Genomic DNA, 26,177 nt, shown 5'->3' with positions numbered 1-26,177 from the left:
GTAGCCTTAGGTTTTTTTTTTTATTAGGTTTAGATTTAGGATCATTTTTAACATTCTTATATGATGACGCCAGCGTCTCGGGGCTCTTCCTGCTGTCTGTCGCACCTGCTGACCGGCCGCCTTTTTCTCTGCTAGGTCTTCAGCAGCATTTTGTCTCTGTGCTTCTGGGGCGCCCTGGAATTGGGATGGTTTCGGGAGAGCTTTTGCCAAACACCCCAGGGTATCGCCAGCCTGGCACCACGTTTCCTATCAATCTCTTGACCATGTGGATTCTTTAAAAATGGAACACCAGCTTCAGGCCCTTGCTTATAGGTGCTTGGAGTTGGGGTGAAGATGGAGCGGCTTCTTTGTTGATGACCCTGTGCTGACAGGCAGTTTATTTCCCAGTGCCTCTCCCGCTGAGGGTATGGCCCTTCCAGATGTTCCTGGATTCTGAGGGAGAGCAGTATTGATTCCTGATGCCCTGTGGGCCCCATGGAGGGCAGGCCTAGAGCTGGGCAGCTGAGGCTCTGAGTCTAGTCCTCACGGACTGGCTCCTGGGGTCCTACTCGGGAAACGCACGGCCCAGCAGCCTCAGGCAGAGCCTGGACCGGGGCCAGGATTCCTGCCTCAGCCTGGCCGCGCTGTGTGCTGGAGAGGAAGGGGCTTGGCCTGAGTGTCCTGGCTAATTCTGAGCAGTAGGTGCCTCCACCCTCAGGCCTCATCTCCCACCAGCTGTCGCCCTGCCCACGGGATGGCAGGCAAGATGCCAGCCCTCTGACCTGGTAGCCACCCCAGCTGGAAGAAGGAAGCAGTCCTTGGCCAGTTGCTCCTAGGGAGGTGATCAGGATGTATAGGGGTCCTGCCCGCTGAGCAAAACCTGAGCCTGGGGGTGCAGATGGACCCCTTTCCCTTTTGGCTCAGGGAGGTTCTGGGCTTGTGCATGGTCCTGGCCATAGTGGGAAGGGCATGGCTCCATCCTGGAGAACCCAGGGCTCCAGGCTGACCTGCTGGCAAGGGGGACTCTGCTGACCCCTCAGGAGCCTGGCCCAGCCAACACGCACCTGCTCCCCAGTCCTGCCTCCACAAAGGCCGTGCATGGCCCCTGCCACCGTGAGACCCCGTCCTGTACCCCATCTTGCCCTGCGTCCATTCCCCGAGGCTGGGGGCGTTATGCCAGAGCCACTGGGTGTGGATGCTGGGTCTGGGTGAGGGCTCACTGCCTGACAGCTGGGTAACAGAGCAGCGTGGGGCCGGGGCGGGGGCCGCGGCAGGCAAAGCCGTCGAGGGGATCATAGGCCCTTCGGGGAAGGGACTGAGCGCTGTGCACCTCCCCCTGGCTGGGCCTGAGCCCCTCCCGTGTGCCCCACAGGCTGCAGTGCACCTGCCAGCACAACACCTGCGGGGGCACGTGTGACCGCTGCTGCCCTGGCTTCAACCAGCAGCCGTGGAAGCCTGCGACCGCTAGCAGTGCCAACGAGTGCCAGTGTGAGTGCCTCCTCCCACACACGTGCCGCCCCGCACCCTGACCCACGGGAGTGCCCGTGGAGGGCGTGCCGACAGCTGCGCTCCCTCTTCTCCAGCCTGTAACTGCCATGGCCATGCCACCGACTGTTACTACGACCCCGAGGTGGACCGCCGCCGTGCCAGCCAGAGCATGGATGGCACCTATCAGGGTGGGGGTGTCTGTATCGACTGCCAGGTGGGCTGGGCTCCGGGGCTGGGGATGGGCTGGCCCCGGGTGGCGAAGGGACCTCCCTGGACTCAACAGCCCCTGCACCCCCAGCACCACACCACTGGCATCAACTGCGAGCGCTGCCTGCCCGGCTTCTACCGCTCCCCCGACCACCCTCTCGACTCGCCCCATGCCTGCCGCCGTGAGTGGGCTCAGCTGGGCGGGTGTCCTGGGTCTCAGGTTCTGCCCGTAAAGAGATGTCCCGGGGCCTTTGGGGGCTGCTTTGGAGGGGATGTCCTAAGCTTGCAGGCCACGGGGCGGGTGCCCAGCCCTGACGTCCCCCAGGCCTGGCTGGGGAGGCAGTGTGCCCCGTCTTGGAGCCTGCCCCGTGGGACCTGGTAGCTGCAGGCTGACCGGGCTCCTGCGCCTGCCCAGGCTGCAGCTGTGAGTCTGACTTCACGGATGGCACCTGTGAGGACCTGACGGGCCGCTGCTACTGCCGGCCTCGCTTCTCCGGGGAGCGGTGTGACTCGTGTGCCGAGGGCTTTACCGGCTTCCCGCGCTGCTACCGTGAGCACCGGCGCGGCATCCGAATAGACATCACTGCCTGTGGGACTCGGGAGCGCTTGGGGGGTGGGGGGGGCGTTCCTGGGGGGGACCCTGTTGTCTTGCCTGCATCTCCGATTGCCCTGAGAGACTCAGGGTGGAAGGGTGGGCGGTGCTGGGGTTCTGAGCAGAGCGGGCCAACATGCATGTCCCTTCCCCCCAGCGGTGCCCTCGTCTTCCAATGACACCGGGGAGCAGGTGCTGCCAGCCGGCCAGATTGTGAGTAAGTGTCCTTGAGGCCCCAGGTCCCTGGCCTGCCCCGGGCCCACGGGACAGCGACACAGGAAGTTCCTGGAGAAAGGGAGGAGTCTCATTTTCGTCACTTCATTTTTGGTTTATTTCTTTTTATGCAAATGACGCATATGCACACTGGGCAGCCTTCAGAAATACAGGCAGGCACAAAGCCAAAGAGAAAGGAGTCTGGGCAGCATGGCGAAACCCCATCTCTACAGAAAACACAAACGTTAGCCAGGCATGTGGCGCACGCCTGTAGTTCAAGCTACTCCGGACGCTAAGGTGGAAGGATTGCTGGAGCCTGCGGGGGTGAGGCTGCAGTGAGCCACGATCACACCACAGCACTCCAGCCTGGGCAAGAGTGGGGCCTCATCTCAAGAAAAAAAAAAATTGGTTGGGCTCAGTGGCTCACGCCTGTAATCCCAGCCCTTTGGGAGGCCAAGGTGGGATAGATCACCCGAGGTCAGGAGTTCAAGACCAGCCTGGCCACCGTGGTGAAACCCCATGTCTACTAAAAACACAAAAATTAGCTGGGTGTGGTGCCTGTAGTCGCAGCTACTCAGGCAGCTGAGGCAGGAGAATTGCTTGAACATGGAAGGCCGAGGTTGCAGTGAGTTGAGATCACGCCTCTGCACTCCCGCCTGGGCGACAGAGCGAGACTCCATCTCAAAAAAAACCAAAAAGTTAGCTAGCGTTTCGCCACCTCTGCGCAACGCCTGAATGCCCTGTGTACGCAAGCACCTCCCTTTCCAGGCGTCAGTGTGCGCTCTGCACTGTCCTGTGAGTGTGTCCCAGCCACGATCCTGTAAACGCCTCGTCTGGTGTCTGCCGTAGGGACTGCAGCCCCCGTGGGTGGAAGGTTCGGTTCTTTCCTTTGCTGCTGTTTTGTAAATGATGCTGTGAGGAAGTCTTGTTTCTGCGGGCTCTTCCCTAGAAGGTTCTAGGTCACTAGACGTGTGTTTGGGGCCATTTTTGGCCCTAGTTTGCCAGATTGCTCACTTAAAAGTCTTACCAGGCCGGGTGCCATGGCTCTCACCTAAAATTCCAGCATTTTTGGAGGCCAAAAGTTCCAAGACCAGCCTGGACAACATAGTGAAACGGCACATCTTATAAAAAAAAAAAAAAAAAAAAAAAAAAAAAACAACTTTAAAATGATCTGGGCATGATGGCATGTTCCTGTAGTCCTAGCTACTAGGGAGGCTGAGGTGGGAGGATTGCTTGAGTCCTGGAGTTGGAGGCTGTAGTGAGCCTTGATTGTACCACTGCGCTTCAGCCTGGACAACAGAGCAAGACCCTGTCTCTAAAGGAAAGGAAAGGGCCGGGCGCGGTGGCTCATGCCTGTAATCCCGGCACTTTGGGAGGCCAAGGTGGGTGGATCACAAGGTCAGGCGTTTGAGACCAGCCTGGCCCGTCTCTACTAAAAATACAAAAATTAGCTGGGCATGGTGGTGGGCACCTGTAATCTCAACTACACAGGAGGCTGAGGCAGGAGAGTCACTTAAACCCGGGAGGCGCGCCGGGTGCGGTGGCTCAAGCCTGTAATCCCGGCACTTTGGGAGGCCGAGGCGGGTGGATCACGAGGTCGAGAGATCGAGACCATCCTGGTCAACAAGGTGAAACCCCGTCTCTACTAAAAGTGCAAAAAATTAGCTGGGCATGGTGGCACGTGCCTGTAATCCCAGCTACTCAGGAGGCTGAGGCAGGAGAATTGCCTGAACCCATGAGGCGGAGGTTGCGGTGAGCCGAGATCGCGCCATTGCACTCCAGCCTGGGTAACAAGGGCGAAACTCCGTCTCAAAAAAAAAAAAAAAAAAAAAAAAACCCGGGAGGCAGAGGTTGCAGTGAGCCGAGATCGTGCCATTGCACTCCAGCCCAGGCAGCAGTACAAGACTCCATTTAAAAAAAAAAAAAAAAATACGTAAGTCTAGCAGCACAGTCAGTCACAACCACAGTGCCACACGACACCTGCTGCCCAGATCACTGCCTTTACCATGTAGCAAAGTCTAGTGTCGTCAGCTTGATTGGCAAAAAGTGTTCTCAAGTCAGACCCACGTCCACTTGCTTCTTAGCGTTTCTGGAATTGGCACGCATCTTTTGGTTTCTGGTATGTCACTGTCTAGTGGGTGGGGTTTTCCCTTTCGTGACAGGACATGAAAGCGTGGCGTCTTTCCTGGGGAGCAGGGTCTGGGATTGGATTTGACGTTGCGTCCCTTTAGCTGCGCTTCCGCGACTACGCTGTAAGCTCGAATCTTGACTTCGGATTGCTTCCTTAGATGCACCGCCCACCCGTGGTCTTTGCTTTTCTGCTGGCGTTTGGGTTTTTACTTACTCATTGGTACGAGTTCTTCCTGTATGTTCTGTATCACCTATTTTTTTTCTTTTTTGGGGGCGTGGGGGGATGGAGTCTCGCTCTGTCACTCAGGCTGGAGTGCAGTGGCGTTATCTTGGCTCACTGCAACTTCTGCCTGCCGGGTTCAAGCGATTCTCCTGCCTCAGCCTCCTGAATAGCTGGGATTACAGGTGCCCACCACCACGCCCAACCAATTTTTGTATTTTCAGTGGAGATGGGGCTTCACCGTGTTGGTCAGACTGGTCTCAAATGCCTGCCCTCAAGTGATCCAACCACCTTGGCCCCCCAAAGTATTGGGATTACAGGTGTGAGCCATTGCGCCCAGCCTGTATCACATTTCTTACAAGCTGTGTGTTTTTCTTCTGATGGCTCATTTGCCCCTTATCTTTAGAGGGGCTTTTTTCTCTGTCCTCAGTTTTTAAATTTTTATTGATTCTGCCCGTGTTGTTCTACTGAAGCTCTGCCTGGGTTGGATTTAGATGCTGCTCCCTCACCCAGGAATTTGTTTGTCTGCTGGTTCTGTGGTGGTTTCTTTTTTACGTGGAAATGTTTAATTTTTCATCAATAATGTAAACCAGGGGTCAGCAAACTGTCTGAAAAGGTCCAGACGGTAAATGTGGTAGACTCAGGGCTGTGTGGTCCCTGTGGGGAAACTCCTCAGCTCTACCATTGCCAGCCGTAGCTTGCAAGCAGCCACAGAACATGTGTTCATGAGTGGGGTTGGCGGTGTTCCAATAAAACTTCATTTATAAAAATAAGCGAGGAGTCCATAGACTATAGTTTGCTAGTCCCTGGTGTAAACTATTGACAATTTCTCCCGACCCATGGTAAGCACTCAGTAGCTGCCTATGGCTGTGCTATTTACCTTCAGTGTGCTCATTACCACGAATTATATTAATGTCGTTCGTAATGGAGACAGTGTTGAACACAAATATTTTATTTTGTCTGAATTCGCAAGTGAGACTGGTTTGGTTTTGTAAAATACCTGGGAAATGATGCATACTTTTTTCATCCTCCCAATCAGTTTAAAAATCACAGAAATTGGCCAGGCTCAGTGGCTCACGCCTATAAACCCAGTGCTTTGGGAGGCCGAGGTGGGTGGATCACGAGGTCAGGAGGTCAAGACCATCCTGGCTAACGTGGTAAAACCCTGTCTCTACTAAAAATACAAAAAATTAGCCAGGTGTGGTGGTGGGCACCTGTAGTCCCAGCTACTCGGGAGGCTAAGGCAGGAGAATCGCTTGAACCCAGGAGGCGGAGGTTGCGGTGAGCCGAGATCGGCCGCTGTACTCCAGCCTGGGTGACAAAGTGAGACTCCATCTCAAAAATTAAAAAAAAAAAAAATCACAGAAATTATCCACGTGTTAAAAGTCTGGTCAAGGCCGGGTGCGGTGGCTCATGCTTGTAATCCCAACACTTTGGGAGGCTGAGGCAGGTGGATTACCTGAGGTCAGCAGTTCAAGACCAACCTGGCCAACATGGTGAAACCCCGTCTCTTAAAAAGAAAAAAAAAAAAAAAGTCTGGTCAAACTTATGCAACCCTCTGATCCTGATACCCGTTTTTAAACAGAGATCTTAGATTAAGGTTTTAATTTCTTCTGTGCTATTGTATTTTGTTTTCTACCTCATCTTTTTTTTTTTTTTTTTGAGATGGGGTCTCACTCTGTCACCCAGGCTGGGGTGCAGTGGTGGGATCTCAGCTCGCTGCAACCTTTGCCTCCTGGGTTCAAGTGACTCTTCTCTCTCAGCCTACCGAGTAGCTGGAATTACAGACACGTGCCACCACGCTTGGCTGATTTTTTGCATTTTTAGTAGAGACGGGGTTTCACCATGTTGGCCAGGCTGGTCTCGAACTCCTGACCTCAGGTGATCGACCTGCCTGAGCCTCCCAAAGTGCTGGGATTACAGGCGTGAGCCACCGCGCCCGGCCAGATTTCTACCTCATCTTAAGTCAGGTTTGATTATTAGTATTAGCAAATTGTGTATTTTGTTTGGGTTTTTAATGTAGTGACAAAGTTATGCACAGTGGCCGGCTGTAAAGTTAAAATTTCTGTTGGTTTCTGTTCTTGCCAATTTTTTTATTTTCTTTCCTTTTTTTTTGGTAGATCAGACTAAACAGAGGTTCGTTGAGTTTATTGGTCTTTTCAAAGTACAGATAATGTTCTGTTGATAAAGCCTGCTGAGGCTTTTCTTTATTTAGTTGGGGAGAAATTTTTCTTTCTAATATTCAATTTCTTTAATCCACTTTCTTTGTTTTCATACTTTTTTTTTTTAATAGCTTCTTGAGTTACTATTTTTAGTCTGTCTTCATTCTCAACAAAAATACCTAAAGCAGTGGTTCTCAGCCAGTGGTGATTTTGATCCACAGGAAGCATTTGGTGATGTCTGGAGATATTTTTGGTTGTGACAATGGATGGATGTAACTCATCCAGTGGGTAGAGGCTAGATTTGCTAACATCCTACAACACAGGGCCGCTTCTGCAAACACAGAAAGAGTTACCCAGCCTAGAATGTCAGTAGTGCTGAGGCTGGGAAACTCAAGTTTGAAGCTGTGAATTTTCCTCAGAGTATAGCTTTGGCTGGGTGTCTCATAGTTTGAGATGTGGGGTGTTCTTATTGCTGTTATTTTTTTAAAAAATCTATCATTTTGGGTTTCCTTTTTTTTTTTTTTTGAGATGGAGTTTTGCTCTTGTTACCCAGGCTGGAGTGCCATGGCGCGATCTCTGCTCACCGCAACCTCCGCCTCCTGGGCTCAGGCAATTCTCCTGCCTCAGCCTCCTGAGTAGCTGGGATTACAGGCACGTGCCACCATGCCCAGCTAATTTTTTGTATTTTTAGTAGAGACGGGGTTTCACCATGTTGACCGGGATGGTCTCGATCTCTTGACCTCGTGATCCACCCGCCTCGGCCTCCCAAAGTGCTGGGATTACAGGCTTGAGCCACCGCACCCGGCCTATTTATTTATTTTCACACAGTCTTGCTCTGTTGCCCAGGCTGGCATCAGTGGCATGATCTCAGCTCACTGCAACCTCTGCCTTCTCAAGTTCAAGTGATTCTCCTGCCTCAGCCTCCCAAATATCTGGGATTACAGGCACATGCCACCACACCCAGCTAATTTTTGTATTTTTTAGTATAGAGGGGGTTTTACCATGTTGGCCAGGATAGTCTTGAACTCCTGACCCCTCAGGTGATCCACCCACCTCAGCCTCCGAAAGTGCTGTTTCTGCCTTTTGTCTTTGGAATTTGAGATTTTCTTTGTTCTGACCTAGAACGTGACCACTTTTAGATTGTTCGAGGAACACTGTGCAGGAATGTGTGTTTTCTACGGAGTACTGATTTCAAGTGTTAAAGCAGGCTTGTGGGCAGGGGCGGTGGCTGTACACGCCTGTAATCCCAGTACTTTGGGAGGCTGAGGCGGGCAGATCACCTGAGGCTGGGAGACCAGCCTGCCCAACATGCAGAAATGCCATCTCTGCCGGGCGCGGTGGCTCAAGCCTGTAATCCCAGCACTTTGGGAGGCCGAGGCGGGTGGATCACGAGGTCGAGAGATCGAGACCATCCTGGTCAACGTGGTGAAACCCCGTCTCTACTAAAAATACAAAAAATTAGCTGGGCATGGTGGTGCGTGCCTGTAATCCCAGCTACTCAGGAGGCTGAGGCAGGAGAATTGCTTGAACCCAGGAGGCAGAGGTTGCGGTGAGCCGAGATCGTGCCATTGCACTTCAGCCTGGGTAACAAGAGCGACACTCTGTCTCAAAAAAAAAAAAAAAAAAGAAATGCCATCTCTACTCAAAATACAAAATTATCTTGGGCGTGGCGGCGCATGCCTGTAATCCCAGCTACTCGGGAGGCAGGAGAATCGCTTGAACCCGGGGAGGCGGAGGTTGCAATGAGCTGAGATCACGCCATTGCACTCCAGCCTGGGCAACAAGAGCGAAACTCTGTTTCAAAAAACCAAACAAAGAAACCAAAAAAGGCAGTCTTGTTCATTTTACAGTCTTCAGTCCCACTGTGCCTTTGCTGAATTTCTGTCCCTCTGAGCTGCCACACTCTAACCCTGTATCTCCACCCAGCCTTTCTCTCTCTCTGACTCTGGTTTTGCCAGATTCTCCTGGCCATTTTAATAGTTTCAGCTTCACTCACCCCAGGAGAGGTTGGTTTCTGCTGCCCCACTGGGAGGCGTGCCTCGGCTTCCCTCGGTCTCGCGGCTCCCGTGCCTTCCACGCCTTCCACCCTCGCTCACCTCCGTGTCTGCATCTGCTCCGCTCCCTGCACACGGCTCTCCGTTTACCGCCTGTCTGAGCCTAGGTTGAAGGTATCCTCTTCCAGGAGGCTGTAGCTGGGGTTCCCTCCTGGTCACGCTGACGTCTTCGGCTTTTATCTTCCGAAGGAGACAGCTCAGCCCCACGGTCGTGCTCGCCTGTCAGTGTGGGCGCGCCCCTGCCCCGTATCTTTCTTCTTTTCTGCTGAATGTTTCCTTTCCTGACTTTGGCAAATTAGAGCAAGAAAATGTGCTTTGATTTTGGTCTGTGTGTTTGCTTTTGCTGCTGTTTCCTCTCTGGGGAGGGTTTGCAAGTTCTCTTTCTGTGTTCCAGTCTGACTAGTGGTTACTCTTACGTTTTTTTTTTTTTTCCAAGACGGAGTCTCGCTCTGTCACCCACGCTAGAGTGCAGTGGCACAGTCTTGGCTCACTGCAACCTCCCACCTCCCAGGTTCCAGCGATCCTCCTGCCTCGGCCTCCCAAGTAGCTGGGATTACAGGCACACACCACCACACCTGGCTAATTTTTGTATGTTTAGTAAAGACAGGGTTTCACCGCATTGGCCAGTCTGGTCTTGAACTCCTGACCACAGGTGATCTGCCCACCTCGGCCTCCCAAAGTGCTGGGATTATAGGCGTGAGCCACCTCGCCCGGCCCCTCTTACACTTTTGACAGGTATTGAACCTTTATTTTTCTATCGGTCACAAAAGCTGAAGCGTGTTCACGGCCTTCCTTTCACGCGTGAGTGAAGACATTGGATGGACTCTGTGTCTTCTTCCCAGTTACTGACGCGGTTTCTAGAGAAACTAGGATTTATTTGCCTTGCAGCTTGTTAGGATTTTGTTCGTGCATTTTCTCTGTGTTGATGCTTGCAGCTAACTTGGAATCCACCTTACAGATAACTGATGAAGCTTTCCGTAGTCAGCCTGGCTTGGTGGCACGCACCGTTTTCCCAGAAGGCCACCTCTCCCTTTTTGGAATTTTTATTCTTTCAGTTTCTAGTTAGTGTCATGTAAAAGTGTTAGAAAATGAGTTTGTGGAGAGGGAAGCTTTGCCAGGAGCAGCGGGCTGGGGCCTGCAGGGCGTCTGAGACTGCCCTGCCTGTCCCCACCCTCCAGACTGTGACTGCAGCGCGGCAGGGACCCAGGGCAACGCCTGCCGGAAGGACCCGCGCGTGGGACGCTGCGTGTGCAAACCCAACTTCCAAGGCACCCATTGTGAGCTCTGTGCACCAGGGTTCCACGGGCCGGGCTGCCAGCGTGAGTCCCTGGTCCCTGCTCACCCCCACCCACGCTCAAGGTGGACGCCAGGGGCCTGGTGCCTCTGACCCTCTGACTGAGCATGCTGGCCGCCCTTCCCTGCAGCCTGCCAGTGTTCCAGCCCCGGAGTGGCCGATGACCGCTGTGACCCCGACACAGGCCGGTGTAGGTGCCGGGCGGGCTTCGAGGGGGCCATGTGTGATCGCTGTGCCCCCGGCTACTTCCATTTCCCTCTCTGCCAGTGTGAGTGGCACCTCTCCATGTGGGCATGGGTGGGGGAGGCCTGCGTGCCTGTCCTGCCGTGACGTCCTCTCTGCCCTGCAGTGTGCAGCTGCAGCCCTGCAGGAACCCTGCCCGAGGGCTGTGACGAGGCTGGCCGCTGCCCATGCCGGCCTGGGTTTGCTGGACCTCACTGTGACCGCTGCCACCCTGGCTACCATGGTTTCCCAAACTGCCAAGGTGGGCAGAGGACCAGGGCAGGAAGGGGCCCGGCCACCCACATGGCCCCAGGGCCTGACCCCATTGTCCGCCCACAGCCTGCACCTGCGACCCCCGGGGAGCCCTGGACCAGCTCTGTGGGGTAGGTGGTGTGTGCCACTGCCGCCCTGGCTACATGGGCACCGCCTGCCAGGAATGCAGCCCCGGCTTCCACGGCTTCCCCAGCTGTGTCCGTGAGTGCCCAGGGAGGAAGCGGGGGCGGCGGGGGCAGTCCCCACCGCGTGCCCACACCCTATCCTTGTTCACAGCCTGCGACTGCTCCACTGAAGGCTCCCTGCACGCGGCCTGTGACCCCCGGAGCGGGCAGTGCAGCTGCCGGCCCCATGTGACAGGGCTGCGGTGTGACGCTTGTGTGACTGGCGCCTACAACTTCCCCTACTGCGAGGGTGAGTGGGTAGGTGGCTGTGTGCACCAGGTGCCACACCTGTCTGAGGGTCTGCTTGCTGTCCACATACCGCCTTCCCGTGACCCTGTTCACGTGTGTGTCTGAGGGTCTGCGTGCTGTTGACACGCTGCCTTCCCGTGACCCTGTTCACGTGTGTGTCTGAGGGTCTGCATGCTGTTCACACGCTGCCTTCCCGCGACCCTGTCGTGCAGCCACGTGCTGTGTGTACTGCGACTGTGTCCACATGCTCTGTGTTCGTACGTTGTCCTCACGTTGCACAGGCGTGTCTGTGTACTGCCCGTGTGCGTCAGCGTCTGTCCTGTTTCGTGAGGGTGCACGTGTGGATCACATTCCATAGCGTGGGTGTGTGTTGTGTGTTTCGTGAGTGGCTGCGTTTGCTGTGTGTTTCGTGAGCACGTGTGTGTGTCATGCGTTTCCCGAGTGCGAGTGTGTTTGTGTTCCTTCAGGGACGTGTGCACGTGTTGGTGCATGCGTAGTGGGTGAATGCTCGTGTGTGTCCATATGCTTGTTCATGTGTCGCTCGCTGTGTGTGCAGTGTCCACGGGTATCCTGTGCGGGGCCGTCTGCGTGCATGTGCGCGAGCAGGTGCTGTGTGGTGGTGTGGCACATGCGTTGCTCTGCAGGAAGCAGAGAAGTGTGTTTCCATGTCCATGCAGATGGGAGGCGCCTGTGCTGCCCCTCGGCTCCTGTGGGGCCGTGGGTTGTGGCCTGGGACGCCCTGGGCCTGCCGGGTTGGTCACTGGGGAATGACCGAGGCTCACTCGTCCCTCCACAGCTGGCTCTTGCCACCCTGCCGGTCTGGCCCTGGTGGATCCTGCCCTTCCTGAGGTGAGCCCGTCCGCCTGTGGGTGGGAGATAGGCAGGGACGAAGGCCAAGCTCAGAGTCCCATGCGTGGGGAGACTAGGGCTTCACACCTGCTGCTCAGTTGCCATGGCAACCCCGGGGCACTTCTGCTCCTTGGTCTGGTCCTCACTGCAGGTGACTGCTATGGGCAGGGTCAGGGCAGGTGAGGGGCCTTAGCCGCTCTCACTACCCCTTGTCAGGGCTCCATGCCTGAGGTTTATGGGTGGGAGAGCAGGGGTCTACTCTGACTGGCAGTCTTGTCCTCTCTCAGGCACAGGCTCCCTGTAAGTGCCGGGCTCATGTGGAGGGGCCAAGCTGTGATCGCTGCAAACCTGGGTTCTGGGGACTGAGCCCCAGCAACCCCAAAGGCTGTACCCGTGAGTGTGCCCTGGAGGGAGTGGTGAGGCACAGGGGTTCCTCAGGGGCTGTACCCGTGAGTGTGCTCTGGAGGGGATGTTGGGGTGTGGGGTTCCTCGGGGGCTGGAGCCTGTGAGTGTGCTCTGGAGGGAGTGTTGGGGTGTTGGATTCCTGGGGGGGGCCAGAGTCTTTGAGTGTGCTCTGGAGGGGATGTTGGGGTGTGGGGTTCCTGGGGGGCTGGAGCCTGTGAGTGTGCTCTGGAGGGAGTGTTGGGGTGTGGGGTTCCTGGTGGGGGCTGGACTCTCTGAGTGTGCTCTGGAGGCAGTGTTGGCATACAGGGGTTCCTCGGTGGGGGTTGGAGCTAGGCTCTCCTGCCCCGTCAAGCATCTGAGTCCCACTCTGCCTTCCCCAGGCTGCAGCTGCGACCCCAGGGGCACACTGGGTGGAGTTGCTGAGTGCCAGCCAGTGAGTCAGAGGACTGAGGTGTGGGGGATTTGGGGGCAGGCGGGTCCGGCCCCTCCCCTGCCCCCCCTCACCTTCTCCCTCGGCTCCCAGGGCAGCGGCCAGTGCTTCTGCAAGCCCCACGTGTGCGGCCAGGCCTGCTCGGCCTGCAAGGACGGCTTCTTCGGCCTGGATCAGGCCGACTACTTTGGCTGCCGCAGTGAGTGTCCCCGGCTCCGCCCAGACCTCCGCCCTGCATCCCTCGCTTCATGCTGGGGAGCCGAGGCCTGGAGGGACAAATGAGGCCCGGGTGCTGGACGGCTGCCCCTTGGTGCCTGGCCAGCCCGTGCCGGGTGCGGGACAGGAGGCACGGTCCCGCCAGATGGGCAGCTCCCTCTCCTCGTCCTGCCCCTGCGCAGCAGCACTAACAGATCCCAGCGCCCGACCCCGAGCCCTGACCCCACCGTCCAGAGAGCCCAGGCAGGCGTCTCAGCCTGGCTGTGAGGGCCGCTGTGAGCAGGGGCCTGAGGGGCTATCGGAGGGCCCCTGAGGCTGGGTGGGGACCGGGCAGCCTCTGACCTCCCGCCTTCCCCCCAGGCTGCCGGTGTGACATTGGCGGTGCGCTGGGCCCAAGCTGTGAACCGAGGACGGGCACCTGCCTGTGCCGCCCCAACACCCAGGGTCCTACCTGCAGCGAGTGAGTCCCCCTTTCCCACTGGATGGAGGGGAGCGGGGCAGGCTGCTTGTCCTCCGGGACTCTCACCACGGGCTCACATTAGGCCTCAACCTCGCTGGGATCCGGGGCCTCTGGGCAGGGCCAGGCAGGATGGCCGGGCTGCACCTGACCAGCCCCTGCCGTGGCCAGGCCTGCAAGGGACCACTACCTCCCGGACCTGCACCACCTGCGCCTGGAGCTGGAGGAGGCCACCACGCCCGAGGGCCACGCCGTGCGCTTTGCCTTCAACCCCTTGGAGTTCGAGAACTTCAGCTGGAGGGGCTATGCACAGATGGCGCCCGTCCAGGTGGGTGCCGTGCTCGCCACCCGGGCTCAGCATGGAAGTGGAGCCAGATGTGGCTGGCAGGGAGGGATGGGCAGGCCCCTGCAGGGCCCAGGCCTCAGGCTGGCAGTGGCCGGGGAGAGTGACCTGACGTTTCTTGGGCACCCAGCCCCGGATCGTGGCCAGGCTGAACCTGACCTCCCCTGACGTTTTCTGGCTCGTCTTCCGATATGTCAACCGGGGGCCCACGACCGTGAATGGGCGGGTCTCTGTGCAAGAGGAGGGCAGGTCGGCCGCCTGCGCCAACTGTGAGTGGGGCCCTGGGCCATACCCCTGCCCTGCCCACCCCCAAGACCCTCCACCCTCCTCTGGGTCATGTATCCCCCACCCTGTAGGGCACGCAGCTGGGGGGGTGTCCCAAAGGTGGGCTCAGGAGTCTCACACCCCACCTCCCCAGGCACAGCGCAGAGCCAGCCCGTGGCCTTCCCACCTAGCACGGAACCTGCCTTCATCACCGTGCCCCAGAGGGGCTTTGGAGACCCCTTTGTGCTGAACCCTGGCACCTGGGCCCTGATCGTGGAGGCCGAAGGGGTGCTCCTGGTGAGGCGAGGGCCGGAGTGTGGGCTGGGGGCAGGGTCGGGGGTCTGGGGGCAGGGTTGGGGGTCTGGGGGCAGGGTCGGGGGTCTGGGGGCAGGGTCGGGGGGCTGGGGGCAGGGTCGGGGGGCTGGGGGCAGGGGCAGGGGTGTGGGGGCAGGGGCAGGGTCTGGGGGCAGGGTCGGGGGGTGCGAGGACAGGGTTGGGGTCTGGGGGCAGGGTCAGGAGTGTGGGGGCAGGGTCGGGGGTCTGGGGGCAGGGTCAGGAGTGTGGGGGCAGGGTCGGGGGGCTGGGGGCAGGGTCGGGGGGTGTGGGGGCAGGGTCAGGAGTGTGGGGGCAGGGTCGGGGGGTGCGGGGGCAGGGTCAGGAGTGCGGGGGCAGGGTTGGGGTCTGGGGGCAGGGTCAGGAGTGCGGGGGCAGGGTTGGGGTCTGGGGGCAGGGTCAGGAGTGCGGGGGCAGGGTCGGGGGGCTGGGGGCAGGGCCAGGTGGTGGCGTCTGTCCACTGCCAGCACCACCTCCCCCGCCCCCCACAGGACTACGTGGTTCTGTTGCCCAGCGCGTACTACGAGGCGGCACTCCTGCAGCTGCGGGTGACCGAGGCCTGCATGTACCGGCCCTCTGCCCAGCAGTCCGGGGACAAGTGAGGGCCATGCGGGCAGCGGGACAGGGGCAGGGCTGCCTGGACCCCCGCTGTGCCTAGCTTTTTTTCCCCCCACCTAGGCTGGCTCTGGGGGCTCGAGCAGACCTGGGGCCGACCACAGCCTCTTTCCCCCCAGCTGCCTCCTCTACACACACCTCCCCCTGGATGGCTTCCCCTCGGCCGCCAGTGTGGAGGCCCTGTGTCGCCAGGACAACAGCCTGCCCCGGCCCTGCCCCACAGAGCGGCTCAGCCCATCGCACCCACCGATGGTCACCTGCACGGGCAGTGACGTGCGTGTCCTGGGACCCTGTGAGGCAGTGTGTGCTGTAGGACCTTGGCCCGGGGGCTGGGGGTCCTGTCATGCTGGCAGGTTACAGGAGCAGGGTGCTGCCTCAGGCAACAGCCCAGCCCCCTCCCGCCTCCCGGGTGTGTGACCTTGGTGCCTAGCTGTACATGGGGTCGGCCTTGGCCTCCACAGACAGCCCAGCCCCCACCACAGGCCTGGAGCTGTCTGGCAGCGGGGCCGGGACTCAGCGGGGCAGGGCACACCCTGGGGTCAGGGAGTTGCTGGAGTGGGAGGGGAGGGAGGTGGGAAGGGCAAGGGCTGGTGGGCTTCCCGTCACCCTGCCTTCCCTGCAGGCGGATGTCCAGCTCCAGGTGGCAGTGCCGCAGCCGGGCCGCTACGCCCTGGTGGTAGAGTACGTCAGCGAAGATGCCCACCAGGAGGTGGGCGCGGTCGTGCACACCCCCCAGCAGGGCCCTCAGCAGGGCCTGCTTACCCTGCAGCCCTGCCTGTACCGGTGAGTGGGAGCCGGAGGGGCTGGAGTGAGGGTGTGCCTGGGGCTGCGCCCCCACTCACCCCCGTCCCCTCCACAGCACCCTGTGCCGTGGCACTGCCCGGGATTCCCAGGACCACCTGGCGGTCTTCCACCTGGACTCCGAGGCCAGCGTGCGGCTCACAGCCAAGCAGGCGCGCTTCTTCCTGGTAAGGACGCCGCAGGCCCCCACCCCGAGGGGTCGGGTTCCTTTGGAAGATTTGAAACATCACGGGGTGGGAGAGGACAGTCGGGGTCCCAGGTCCCCATGGCGGCTGCGCCTACGGCCTCGTGCCCAGCGTGTTTCCTCTGGAGCTCCTCCCGTGAGCGCCCTGTGGCTTCAGTCCCGTTCGCTGTTCCCTCGAGCTGTTCTGTGTGCTCGGGACAGAACCTACAGTTACAGCTCCAGGAGCCCAGGCCCGCCCCAGACACCCCCAGGTCCCGGGCAGCTGCTTCTGGCACAGACAGCTGCTTTTCTGGCCTGGATCTTTTTTCTTTTTCGTTTGTTTTTGAAATGGAGTCTCCCTCTGTGGCCCAGGCTGGAGTGCGGTGGCGAGATCTCAGCTCACTGCAACCTCCGCCTCCTAGGTTAAAGTGATTCTCCTGCCTCAGCCTCCCAAGTATCTGGGACTATAGGCGTTTGCCACCACGCCTAGCTAAGTTTTGTATTTTTAGTAGAGATGGGGTTTCACCGTGGTAGCGAGGCTGGTCTCAAACTCCCGACCTCAGGTCATCCAGCTGCTTGGGCCTGCCAAAGTGCTGTGATCAGACTGGGGAGCCACTGTGCCTGGTCTGGAACCTTCTATAAGCGTCACACATTGTGTCTGTGCGGCTGAGTCTCCCACCGCTGTGTCTGCAGATGGGTTGCCGTGTTCCAAGAGGCCAGCCTGGCTTGGTCACAAGGGGAGGGAGGGAGGGCTCATTCTCGGCCTGTGCCTGCTGGGCACCTGCCTGTGCCGGGTCCTGGGAGAGCTGGGCCTGTCCCACCTGATGGCATCAAGCAGCTCTCGAGATGAGGGTAGGGGGACAGTGGCAGATGGGAGAGGCAGGGGGAGGAAGGGGGTCACAGGAGGAGCCGCACATGCCCGGGAACCGGCCCACACCAGTCCAGGGCTGGGTTTGTGCAGCCGGAGCAGGGGCGCGGGGCTGGCTGCACAGAGCAGGGCTAGGTCGGACACCTGGTCTGCCCCCTCCTGGGTCTGAGCTAGGTGACCACCCCACTGTACTGCTGTACCCCCATCCTCCCCTTTCATTCCCGTCCTCCCCTTCTTCACCATCCTCCCCGTCCCCACCGCCCCCCCGTACCCCCGTCTCTTCCATCCCCCGTCCCCCTATCCTTTCCATCCCCCCGTCCCCTGTCTCCCCCATCCCCGTCCCCCCATCCCCCCATCCTTTCCATCTTCCCCGTCCTCCCTGTCCCCCCCCATCCCCCCGTCCCCCCGTCCTCCCCGTCCCCCCGTCCTCCCCGTCCCCCCATCCCCCCGTCCTCCCCGTCCCCCGGTGTTGCAGCATCTCGTCCCTCTGCCTGCAGCACGGGATCACTCTGGTGCCCATGGAGGAGTTCAGCCCGGAGTTCGTGGAGCCCCGCGTGCACTGTATCAGCAGTCACGGTGCTTTTGGCCCCGGCAGGTAGTGGGGCTGGGATGGGCTGAGTGGCTGAGGGCCTGGCGACGGGGCCAGCTCTCACTCACCCATGGTGCTCCTACCAGTGCCGCCTGTCTGCCCTCGCGCTTCCCAAAGCCGCCCCAGCCCATCGTCCTCAGGGACTGCCAGGTGCTCCCGCTGCCACCCGGCCTCCCGCTGACCCACGCACAGGACCTCACGCCGGTCACGTCCCCAGCCGGACCCCAGCCTCGGCCCCCCACTGCTGTGGACCCTGATGCAGAGCCCACCCTGCTGCGTGAGCCCCAGGTGAGGGCCACGCCCTCTCGAGGGATGGGACCAGTGGGGCAGGACTCTGGGCCCCAACCCCGGGCAGGCGGTCCCGGGGGCAGAAGGGGCTCACAGCTCAGCCTGCTCACCGGAGCCTCTCCCTACAGGCCACTGTGGTCTTCACCACCCACGTGCCCAGCCTGGGCCGCTATGCCTTCTTGCTGCACGGCTACCAGCCGGCCCACCCCGCCTTCCCCGTGGAAGTCCTCATCAACGCTGGCCGCGTGTGGCAGGGTGAGTGTCTGTGGTGGGGGCTGAAGGGGCTGCCACACACGATGAGGCTGGAACGCCTATGCCACAGCGTGGCCTGTGCTGCCTGCTATGAGTGACGGGCAACGTGACTGTCCCGCTGTCAGTTCTCAAACCAGCTGCCCTTGCAGGCTGCAGCCCCAATCCACCTGCCCGCCCGCCCCCTTCCCAGATAAGCCTGGGTCTGCCCGCCTGGGTCCTGCGTCTGCCTCATGCGCTGGGAAGCCCTGTGGGCTCCGTGGCACTCGGCAAATTGAGAGGTTGCCCCAGGATGCCGGCTGGCAGCATGTGTGCCCCTGAGCGTGTTCTGGTTCCTGGCTTGGCCAGGCCTGGGGTCCGGTACCTAGAGTTGACCTCTAGGTGCCCCACGTGACGTCTGCCCTGTCATATGTGGCCAGCCCCCGAGACGTGAGGGGCCGGCCTGGCAGGCCTTGTGGGCATGCCCCATACCTGTGGCCGTCGGCCAGCGGGCAGTCCTTGACTACCACGGCCCTGCCTTCTTCCTCCCTCTGGGAGTCTCTAGGGTGTTGGGGCTGGGGCCTGACCCTGCCTTTGTCTCCCGCCCAGGCCACGCCAATGCCAGCTTTTGCCCACATGGCTATGGCTGCCGCACCCTGGTGGTGTGTGAGGGCCAGGTCCTGCTGGATGTGACTCACAGCGAGCTCACTGTGACCGTGCGTGTGCCTGAGGGCCGGTGGTTCTGGCTGGTGAGTCCAAGCTGGTGTCTTGCTCAGGGACCAGCTGTCCTTATACTAGTCACACCACTTGGGCTGGGTCTGTCCTTTCCTGGGCCTGCTAAGGCCCAGCCTTGTGCCCAGCAAAGCAGCTCCTGCCTCTGGAGACTTCTCAGTCCACCTTGTGAGGCTCCAGAGGGGCCCTGGGCCCTGCACCCGGCTGGTCAGGGTGGCCTTCCTGGAGGAGGTGGGGCCTGGACTATGAGAGGGAGCAGGAAGGCGTGGCCAGCAGACAGCAATGTGGAGATGCTAGGAGGCCTCATCCACACTGCTGCCACCTCATGCCCCTCAAAGCCGCTGTCTGGCTAGGAGTGGCTCCCCCAGTGGCCAGGGCCCAGGACCGGGCTGTGCTGCCGTCACCAGGACCCTGCCCTGGCCAGCCTCTGGGGGCCTCCCCGCTGCAGGCTCTTTCCCTGCGGGAGGGTGACCAGGCCTCACCCCTAGGATTATGTACTCGTGGTCCCTGAGAACGCCTACAGCTCTGGCTACCTCCGGGAGGAGCCCCTGGACAAGTCCTATGACTTCATCAGCCACTGTGCAGCCCAGGGCTACCACATCAGGTGGGCTGGCTCCGGCAAGGCGGGGTCTGGGCCGGGCCGGGCCGGGGCGGGGCGGGAGCTGGTCTCACCACCGGCTTCTCCACGCAGCCCCAGCAGCTCACCCCTGTTCTGCCGAAATGCTGCCGCCTCCCTCTCCCTCTTCTATAACAACGGAGCCCGTCCGTGTGGCTGCCACGAAGTGGGTGCCACGGGTCCCACCTGTGAGCCTTTCGGGGGTCAGTGTCCCTGCCGCGCCCACGTCATTGGCCGTGACTGCTCCCGCTGTGCCACTGGCTACTGGGGCTTCCCCCACTGCAGGCGTGAGTACCCCAGTCCCTGGGTGCCCAGTGGTGGGGAGGTGGTGCTAGAGCCCAAGGTGGACGGGGTGACCAGAGTGCAGGGCACAGAGGTCAGGAGAACGTCTAGAGCCAGCAGGGCAGCGCTGCCGCCCCGTCCGCGGGCCTCGGCCCAGGACAAGCTTCAGGGACCAGCAGGTGGTCCTCGTCCCCGACAATGGTGACCTTGATTCTGAGCAGCTGCCCCACGTCGAGAGCTGTCGAAGGCTCAGCGCCTGGGGCAGGGGTCCGTGTTCCTGTCTCCCCCGACCGCACTGCCACATCCCCTAGGGCTACATTCGGGGCCTCTGAGAGGGCGGGACGGGGAGGGCGGGTCAGCAATCCTGTGCCCGCCCACAGCCTGCGACTGCGGCGCCCGCCTCTGTGACGAGCTCACGGGCCAGTGCATCTGTCCGCCGCGCACCGTCCCTCCCGACTGCCTGCTGTGCCAGCCCCAGACCTTCGGCTGCCACCCCCTGGTGGGGTGTGAGGAGTGTAACTGCTCAGGACCCGGCGTCCAGGAGCTCACAGACCCTACCTGTGACGCGGACAGCGGGCAGTGCAAGTGAGGGCCCAGAGCGGGTCACTGCGGCCCCCGGCGGCCTTGGGGTCAACATTTCCTCTTGACAGCGGGTCCTGGTGCCCGCCCTGCTGGATGCAGCAAAGCCCTCTCCTCCACTTCTGGGAGGAGGCTGCCTGGGTGGGGGGTGCCTACAAGGTCTCACTTCGGCCTGAGTGACGTGGGGTGGAGGGGGCTCAGCTTCTGCCCCCGTCGCAGGTGCAGACCCAATGTGAGTGGGCGCCGCTGTGACACCTGCTCTCCGGGCTTTCATGGCTACCCCAGCTGCCGCCCCTGTGACTGCCATGACGCAGGCACCGCGCCCGGCGTGTGTGACCCTGTCACCGGCCAGTGCTACTGCAAGGTGAGTGAGGGCTGGGCCCGGATCTGGCCTCCCCCTCCAGCCTCCTCAGCTGAAACAGCGCCTTTCTGGGCAGCTCGGGCTTCCTGGAAACTTGTGGGAGAGACATCCCCACGGGCAAGTGGGTATGGGGAACCTGGGGTCCGGCACTGGCACCTGCCGACCTGTCCACCCCTGCTGTCCTCTCATCCCTAGGAGAACGTGCAGGGCCCCAGGTGTGACCAGTGCAGCCTTGGGACCTTCTCCCTGGATGCTGCCAACCCCAAAGGCTGCACCCGCTGCTTCTGCTTTGGGGCCACGGAGCGCTGCCGGAGCTCAGCCTACACCCGCCAGGAGGTGGGCCTGCAGGGTGCGGGCGGTGCCTTCCAGGGACTGGACACAAGATGGGTCCCTGTGACGTGTGTGTGTGCCCACAGTTCGTGGACATGGACGGCTGGGTGCTGCTGAGCACTGACAGGCAGGTGGTGCCCCATGAGCGGCGGCCGGGGACGGAGGTGCTCCACGCAGACCTGCGGCAGGTGCCCGAGACTTTCCCGGAGCTGTACTGGCAGGCCCCGCCCTCCTACCTGGGGGACCGGGTAAGCAGGGCATCAGGTCTGGGGGAGGCACCATGAGGTGGCCAGGACACCTGGGAAGGCTGGGAGCTGGGAGTGGGCCTCTGTCCAGGGAGGAGGGCTCTGTGAGGGGCCCTAAGCTCAGGTGTCCGGGCCCAGCTCAGGGCCCTGTCCTGGCGGGGGCCCAGACCAATGCTGCTGGGCTCTGAGCCTGTGGCCAGGGTCTGGCCAGTCACCTCCGCCTGTCTGCCTCCAGGTGTCATCCTATGGCGGGACCCTCCGTTATGAACTGCACTCAGAGAGGCAGCGAGGAGATGTCTTCGTCCCCATGGAGAGCAGGCCGGACGTGGTGCTGCAGGTCAGGGCACCGAGCTGACGTGGCAGGGCGGATGGGCGGGTGTGGCCCAGGCCCATGCCCACCTCACCTGGCCCATGTGCCTCCCCAGGGTAACCAGATGAGCATCGCGTTCCTGGAGCCGGTGTACCCCATGCCTGGCCACGCTCACCGCGGGCAGCTGCAGCTGGTGGAGGTGAGGGGAGCTGGCTTGGGCACCCAGGTCCCTCCTGGACCTCAGCACAGCCAGGAAGGCTGGAAGGGTCCCCAGTGCTGCTGGGTCCATTCTCCACGGTGGAAATCGGCTCAGGAGCAGAAGCAGGGTCGGGGCTGGGGAGTCCACACACCCGTTGTCAGACGTCTTCCGCTCTGGTCATCCTGGGGGTTTCACACTGTCTTCCCACCTGCTTTGTGAGCCCCTGAGCACTGAGGGGTGAGCAGCTGTGCAGCGGCCCTGGGCTTCCTCCTGCGTGCGCTGCCTGTTAAGTGTCTTTTGCCCATTTCTCTCTGACTTGTGGATCTTTCTCCATCCATTTGTTATTCTTGGTGCCTGTCCTCTGTCACACTTCAGAGTAGCAACTGTCTTCTCCCAGTTCACCGCTCGTCTGGTTTTCCTTTAAGCTGGTTTTTTTGAGACAGAGTCTTGTTCTGTTGCCCAGGCTGGATGGAGTGCAGTGGTGCGATCTTGGCTCACTGCAGCCTCAGCCTCCCAAGTTCCATCGATTCTCCTGCCTCAGCCTCCTGAGTAGCTGGGACTCCAGGCACCCACCACCATGCCCAGCTAGTTTTGTGTTTTTAGCAGAGATGGGGTTTCAGCTGTGTTGGCCAGGCTGGCCTTGAACTTCGGACTTGAGGTGGTCCTTCCACCTCAGTCTCCCAAAGCACTGGGATTACAGGCGTGAGCCACTGTGCCCAGCCTGAGCTGTCTTTGACGAATGGTCTTACAGTTGTCAGAGGTCTGGACCGCTGTCAGGTCGGGCTTGAATTTATCCTTTTTTTCCTTGGCAGCAAGCGTTTTTGCATCTCGTTTAAGAAAGTATTTGTGCCAGGCGTGGTGGCTCACGCCTATAATCCAAGCACTTTGGAGGCCAAGGTGGGCGGATCACCTGAGGTCGGGAGTTCAAGACCAGCCTGACCAACATGGTGAAACCCTGTCTTAAAAAAGTAAAAAAGAAAGAATGTATTTGTCTCTACTTGATCAGAAAGTACACACCTATATTTTCTTCTAGAAGCTTGGCTGTTCTCTTTGTGTATTTCAATTCTTAAGGTGTCTGGAGTTGGTTTGGTATGTGGTGTGAGGCAGGGATCTAGGTGCTGGCTGGCCACATGGGAAACGTGTTTTTTCTACCTGTGGGTACCTCCCCCTCCCCTGTGGTCTTTGTGCCCCTCCATCCCCTATAGGGTTGGGGGGGGTCTGTTGTAGGCTCCCTGTTCTGTCCCATTGGGTGTGGCTCCACTGAGGTGCTGTCTTGGACCCGCAGGGGAACTTCCGGCACATGGAGACTCGCAACACTGTGTCCCGTGAGGAGCTCATGATGGTGCTGGCCAGCCTGGAGCAGCTGCAGATTCGTGCGCTCTTCTCGCAGACCTCCTCTGCCGTCTCCCTGGGCAGGGTGGCACTGGAGGTGGCCAGCCCAGGAAGCCAGGGGGCCCTGGCCAGCAATGTGGAGCTGTGCCTGTGCCCTGCCAGCTACCGGGGAGACTCATGCCAGGTGAGGTCGGGACGACACCAGGCTGTGAGGCGGCTCACCTGCGCGTGCCCTTCCCTCCAGCGTGCTGGCGTCCCCTTCCTTGCTGCCTCCACCTCCTGTCACCCTACTCGCCTCTCTTCCTTCCACTGCCCTGCGAACGCTGCTGGCTGACCCAGGGGTCTGCACATCCCCTGCCGCCTGTCCACCGGCCCTCCATGCACATATCCTCCATACCCATCTCAGCCCCCGCTCACTGGGTCACCTGGACGTCCCCCACCCGTCATCCTGACATCTGCCTGTCATTTGCTCATTGCCCCGCCCGCTGTGTGCCCGTCCAGCTGCTAATCTCTCTGCTGTAACTTTGCTCCTTCCATATGGGGAGGTTTGTGGTTGGACATCTAGAAAGAGCTGCTAAGAGTGGAAAGAGAAGGCCCTGGCCCATTGGAAGGGGTGATTCCCAGCCCCAAGGCCTGGTTCGTTCCCAAGCCAGGACATCTGTGTGGCCTTGAGAGTTGTGTCCTCGCACAGCAGCCAGGTGCTGGCCCCCTTCCAGCCTGCCGGGGCCAGGAGTTCTTGACCAGCCTCTGACCAGAGGTGACCACGCTCCGTGGGCCTGGGGCTCCCAGTGCCTCGTGCCTGAGGATTCCTGAGGGTTTGACCTATGAGCACGCAGGGTGGGGCCCTCCTCTTCAATCACTGCTGCCACCTCCGCCCCCCCGTACTTCCCCAGGAATGTGCCCCTGGCTTCTATCGGGACATCAAAGGTCTCTTCCTGGGCCGATGTATCCCATGTCAGTGCCACGGACACTCAGACCGCTGCCTCCCTGGCTCTGGCATCTGTGTGGTGAGTGGGGGCCGGCGGGGCTGGGGGGCAGCATTCACCAAAGGCACAGTCAGGTGTGCCAGGGAAGACCCAGGAGCTGCACTTCTAGGTCAGCTGAGGTGCGGGGAAGGGCACTGCCCAGGTAGGGAGGGCACTGTCTGGCTTTGGACACAGAGTCTCAGGCAGCGTGGTGGGAGCTGTAGACTCGGAGGTAGGATGTGGGTATCCACTGTGGCACCGACTGTCCACTCTGCCCCAGGGCTGCCAGCACAACACCGAAGGGCCCCGCTGCGAGCGCTGCCAAGCTGGCTTCATGAGCAGCGGGGAGGACCCCAGCGCCCCCTGTGTCAGCTGCCCCTGCCCCTCTCAGTGCCCTTCCAACAAGTAAGCCAGCCTCCTCGAGGGGCAAAGCCCTGACGCCCCACCATCGCCCCACTGCCCTCACAGAGGCCTGGACCCCCAATCCCTGGCGTGTGGCCCTGCCTGAGCACAGTGCGCTCGCCCAGGCCCGGGCGCTGCCAGGGGCATCGTGACCGACACTGCTGGTCTTTGCAGCTTCGCTGAGGGCTGCATCCTGCGAGGCGGCCGCACCCAGTGCCTCTGCAAACCTGGTTACGCAGGCGCCTCCTGTGAGCGGTGAGCCGGGGCCGGGGCAGCCAGGCAGGGCCTAAGTGTTGACCCCAGAATACGAGAGGGTGGAGGCCACAGGCCACTGACGGCCCCTCCCCGCCCCCCAGGTGTGCGCCCGGCTTCTTTGGGAACCCGCTGGTGCTGGGCAGCTCCTGCCAGCCTTGTGACTGCAGTGGCAATGGTGACCCCAACCTGCTCTTCAGCGACTGCGACCCCCTGACAGGCGCCTGCCGTGGCTGCCTGCGCCACACCACCGGGCCCCGCTGTGAGCTCTGCGCCCCCGGCTTCTACGGCAACGCCCTGCTGCCCGGCAACTGCACCCGTAGGCACTGGGCTGGGAGAGCCGCGCCCTGGGAGGGCTGTGCAGGGAGGGGGGAGGCCTGCTGGGCGAACCCCAGAAGTAGGCTGTGTGCCCGGTACTGGGGCCCAGCCAGGACAAGGTGGAGCTGGCTCTCTGGGCTCATGGTCAACCCTTTGTCCCCCGCCACCCCAGCAATCAGGCCACTTCACAATCAGGCCTTTCTCCATCACACCCTTTCTGCCTACCACAATCAGACCCTCCCCCTCCCATGACCAGGCCCTTTCCCCTACCATAAGGCCCTCCCAGCCCATGATCAGGCCCCCTACTTCACTGTCAAATTCCCCTCTCCCCCCACAATCAGGCCCCCTGGTTAGACACCAGCACCAGTGCCCCGCCACTGCAGCACACATCGGCCATCAGATCAGGCCGTTGTGCGGAGTCCACAGGTCCCTCGGGCCTGGCGGAGGTGGCTGGGGAGTGGGCCAGCATGGGATGGGAGTGAGTAGCTGGGTGGTCTGGGCAGCCTGGAGCAGACAGAGCAGGAGGGAATGAAATGAGGGCTTGGAGGGGGTGCCTAGGGGGACCTGGGGAGCGGGAGGGCCCAGGGCTGCAGTCACGGACCCCTTCTGTAGGCTGCGACTGTGCCCCATGTGGGACAGAGGCCTGTGACCCCCACAGCGGGCGCTGCCTGTGCAAGGCGGGCGTGACTGGGCAGCGCTGTGACCGCTGTCAGGTAGGGCTGTGGGCTAAGCAGGGCTGGATGGGTGGGGCCTCGGGACTAGAGGTGGGGCTTGGGGAGCGGGTGATTGGTGGAGCTGAGGGGCAGGGTTTGATGGACAAAGCCTCTGGGTGGGGCCAGATGGGCAGGACCCCTGGCCTCCAGGTTGGTCTGGGACGGTCTTGAGGGCTGGGCAGGGCAGTGACCACAACCTGTGCCACAGGAAGGACATTTCGGCTTCGATGGCTGTGGGGGCTGCCGCCCATGTGCTTGTGGACCGGCCGCCGAGGGCTCTGAGTGCCACCCCCAGAGTGGACAGTGCCACTGCCAACCAGGGACCAGGGGACCCCAGTGCCGAGAGTGTGCCCCTGGCTACTGGGGGCTCCCTGAGCAGGGCTGCAGGCGTGAGTGCCGGCGGGTCACAGGAGGGCGGGGGGGAACTTCTGAGTAGGGGATGCCC

General features: G+C 60.7%; 1 protein-coding gene across 3 annotated transcripts in view; it reads left to right on the top strand.

Annotated features, from left to right (window-relative positions):
- The window catches only part of LAMA5 (laminin subunit alpha 5), a 56,470-nt gene that overhangs the window by 17,996 nt on the left and 12,297 nt on the right, over positions 1–26,177 (top strand). For all 3 annotated transcript variants that reach the window (XM_074406750.1, XM_074406749.1, XM_074406751.1), the window contains 41 exons: positions 1,352–1,467; positions 1,563–1,681; positions 1,766–1,856; positions 2,090–2,224; positions 2,424–2,483; positions 10,224–10,364; positions 10,470–10,607; positions 10,689–10,823; positions 10,901–11,035; positions 11,111–11,248; positions 12,044–12,096; positions 12,384–12,489; positions 12,882–12,934; positions 13,025–13,130; positions 13,508–13,607; positions 13,776–13,932; positions 14,078–14,216; positions 14,366–14,508; positions 15,036–15,142; positions 15,279–15,432; positions 15,782–15,942; positions 16,019–16,127; positions 17,489–17,586; positions 17,667–17,868; positions 17,997–18,123; positions 18,706–18,845; positions 19,317–19,432; positions 19,520–19,731; positions 20,107–20,311; positions 20,525–20,669; positions 20,862–21,002; positions 21,083–21,244; positions 21,477–21,578; positions 21,667–21,750; positions 23,036–23,266; positions 23,976–24,089; positions 24,328–24,452; positions 24,624–24,704; positions 24,806–25,020; positions 25,632–25,732; positions 25,941–26,121. In XM_074406750.1, coding sequence (XP_074262851.1) covers positions 1,352–1,467; positions 1,563–1,681; positions 1,766–1,856; positions 2,090–2,224; positions 2,424–2,483; positions 10,224–10,364; positions 10,470–10,607; positions 10,689–10,823; positions 10,901–11,035; positions 11,111–11,248; positions 12,044–12,096; positions 12,384–12,489; positions 12,882–12,934; positions 13,025–13,130; positions 13,508–13,607; positions 13,776–13,932; positions 14,078–14,216; positions 14,366–14,508; positions 15,036–15,142; positions 15,279–15,432; positions 15,782–15,942; positions 16,019–16,127; positions 17,489–17,586; positions 17,667–17,868; positions 17,997–18,123; positions 18,706–18,845; positions 19,317–19,432; positions 19,520–19,731; positions 20,107–20,311; positions 20,525–20,669; positions 20,862–21,002; positions 21,083–21,244; positions 21,477–21,578; positions 21,667–21,750; positions 23,036–23,266; positions 23,976–24,089; positions 24,328–24,452; positions 24,624–24,704; positions 24,806–25,020; positions 25,632–25,732; positions 25,941–26,121 — 5,378 coding nt within the window. The remainder of the gene's footprint in view (positions 1–1,351; positions 1,468–1,562; positions 1,682–1,765; positions 1,857–2,089; positions 2,225–2,423; positions 2,484–10,223; positions 10,365–10,469; positions 10,608–10,688; positions 10,824–10,900; positions 11,036–11,110; positions 11,249–12,043; positions 12,097–12,383; positions 12,490–12,881; positions 12,935–13,024; positions 13,131–13,507; positions 13,608–13,775; positions 13,933–14,077; positions 14,217–14,365; positions 14,509–15,035; positions 15,143–15,278; positions 15,433–15,781; positions 15,943–16,018; positions 16,128–17,488; positions 17,587–17,666; positions 17,869–17,996; positions 18,124–18,705; positions 18,846–19,316; positions 19,433–19,519; positions 19,732–20,106; positions 20,312–20,524; positions 20,670–20,861; positions 21,003–21,082; positions 21,245–21,476; positions 21,579–21,666; positions 21,751–23,035; positions 23,267–23,975; positions 24,090–24,327; positions 24,453–24,623; positions 24,705–24,805; positions 25,021–25,631; positions 25,733–25,940; positions 26,122–26,177) is intronic.

This window comes from Saimiri boliviensis, chromosome 9, assembly GCF_048565385.1.
Source record: "Saimiri boliviensis isolate mSaiBol1 chromosome 9, mSaiBol1.pri, whole genome shotgun sequence".
Lineage (NCBI taxonomy): Eukaryota > Metazoa > Chordata > Mammalia > Primates > Cebidae > Saimiri > Saimiri boliviensis.
This window is presented reverse-complemented; position numbering and strand designations above follow the sequence as displayed.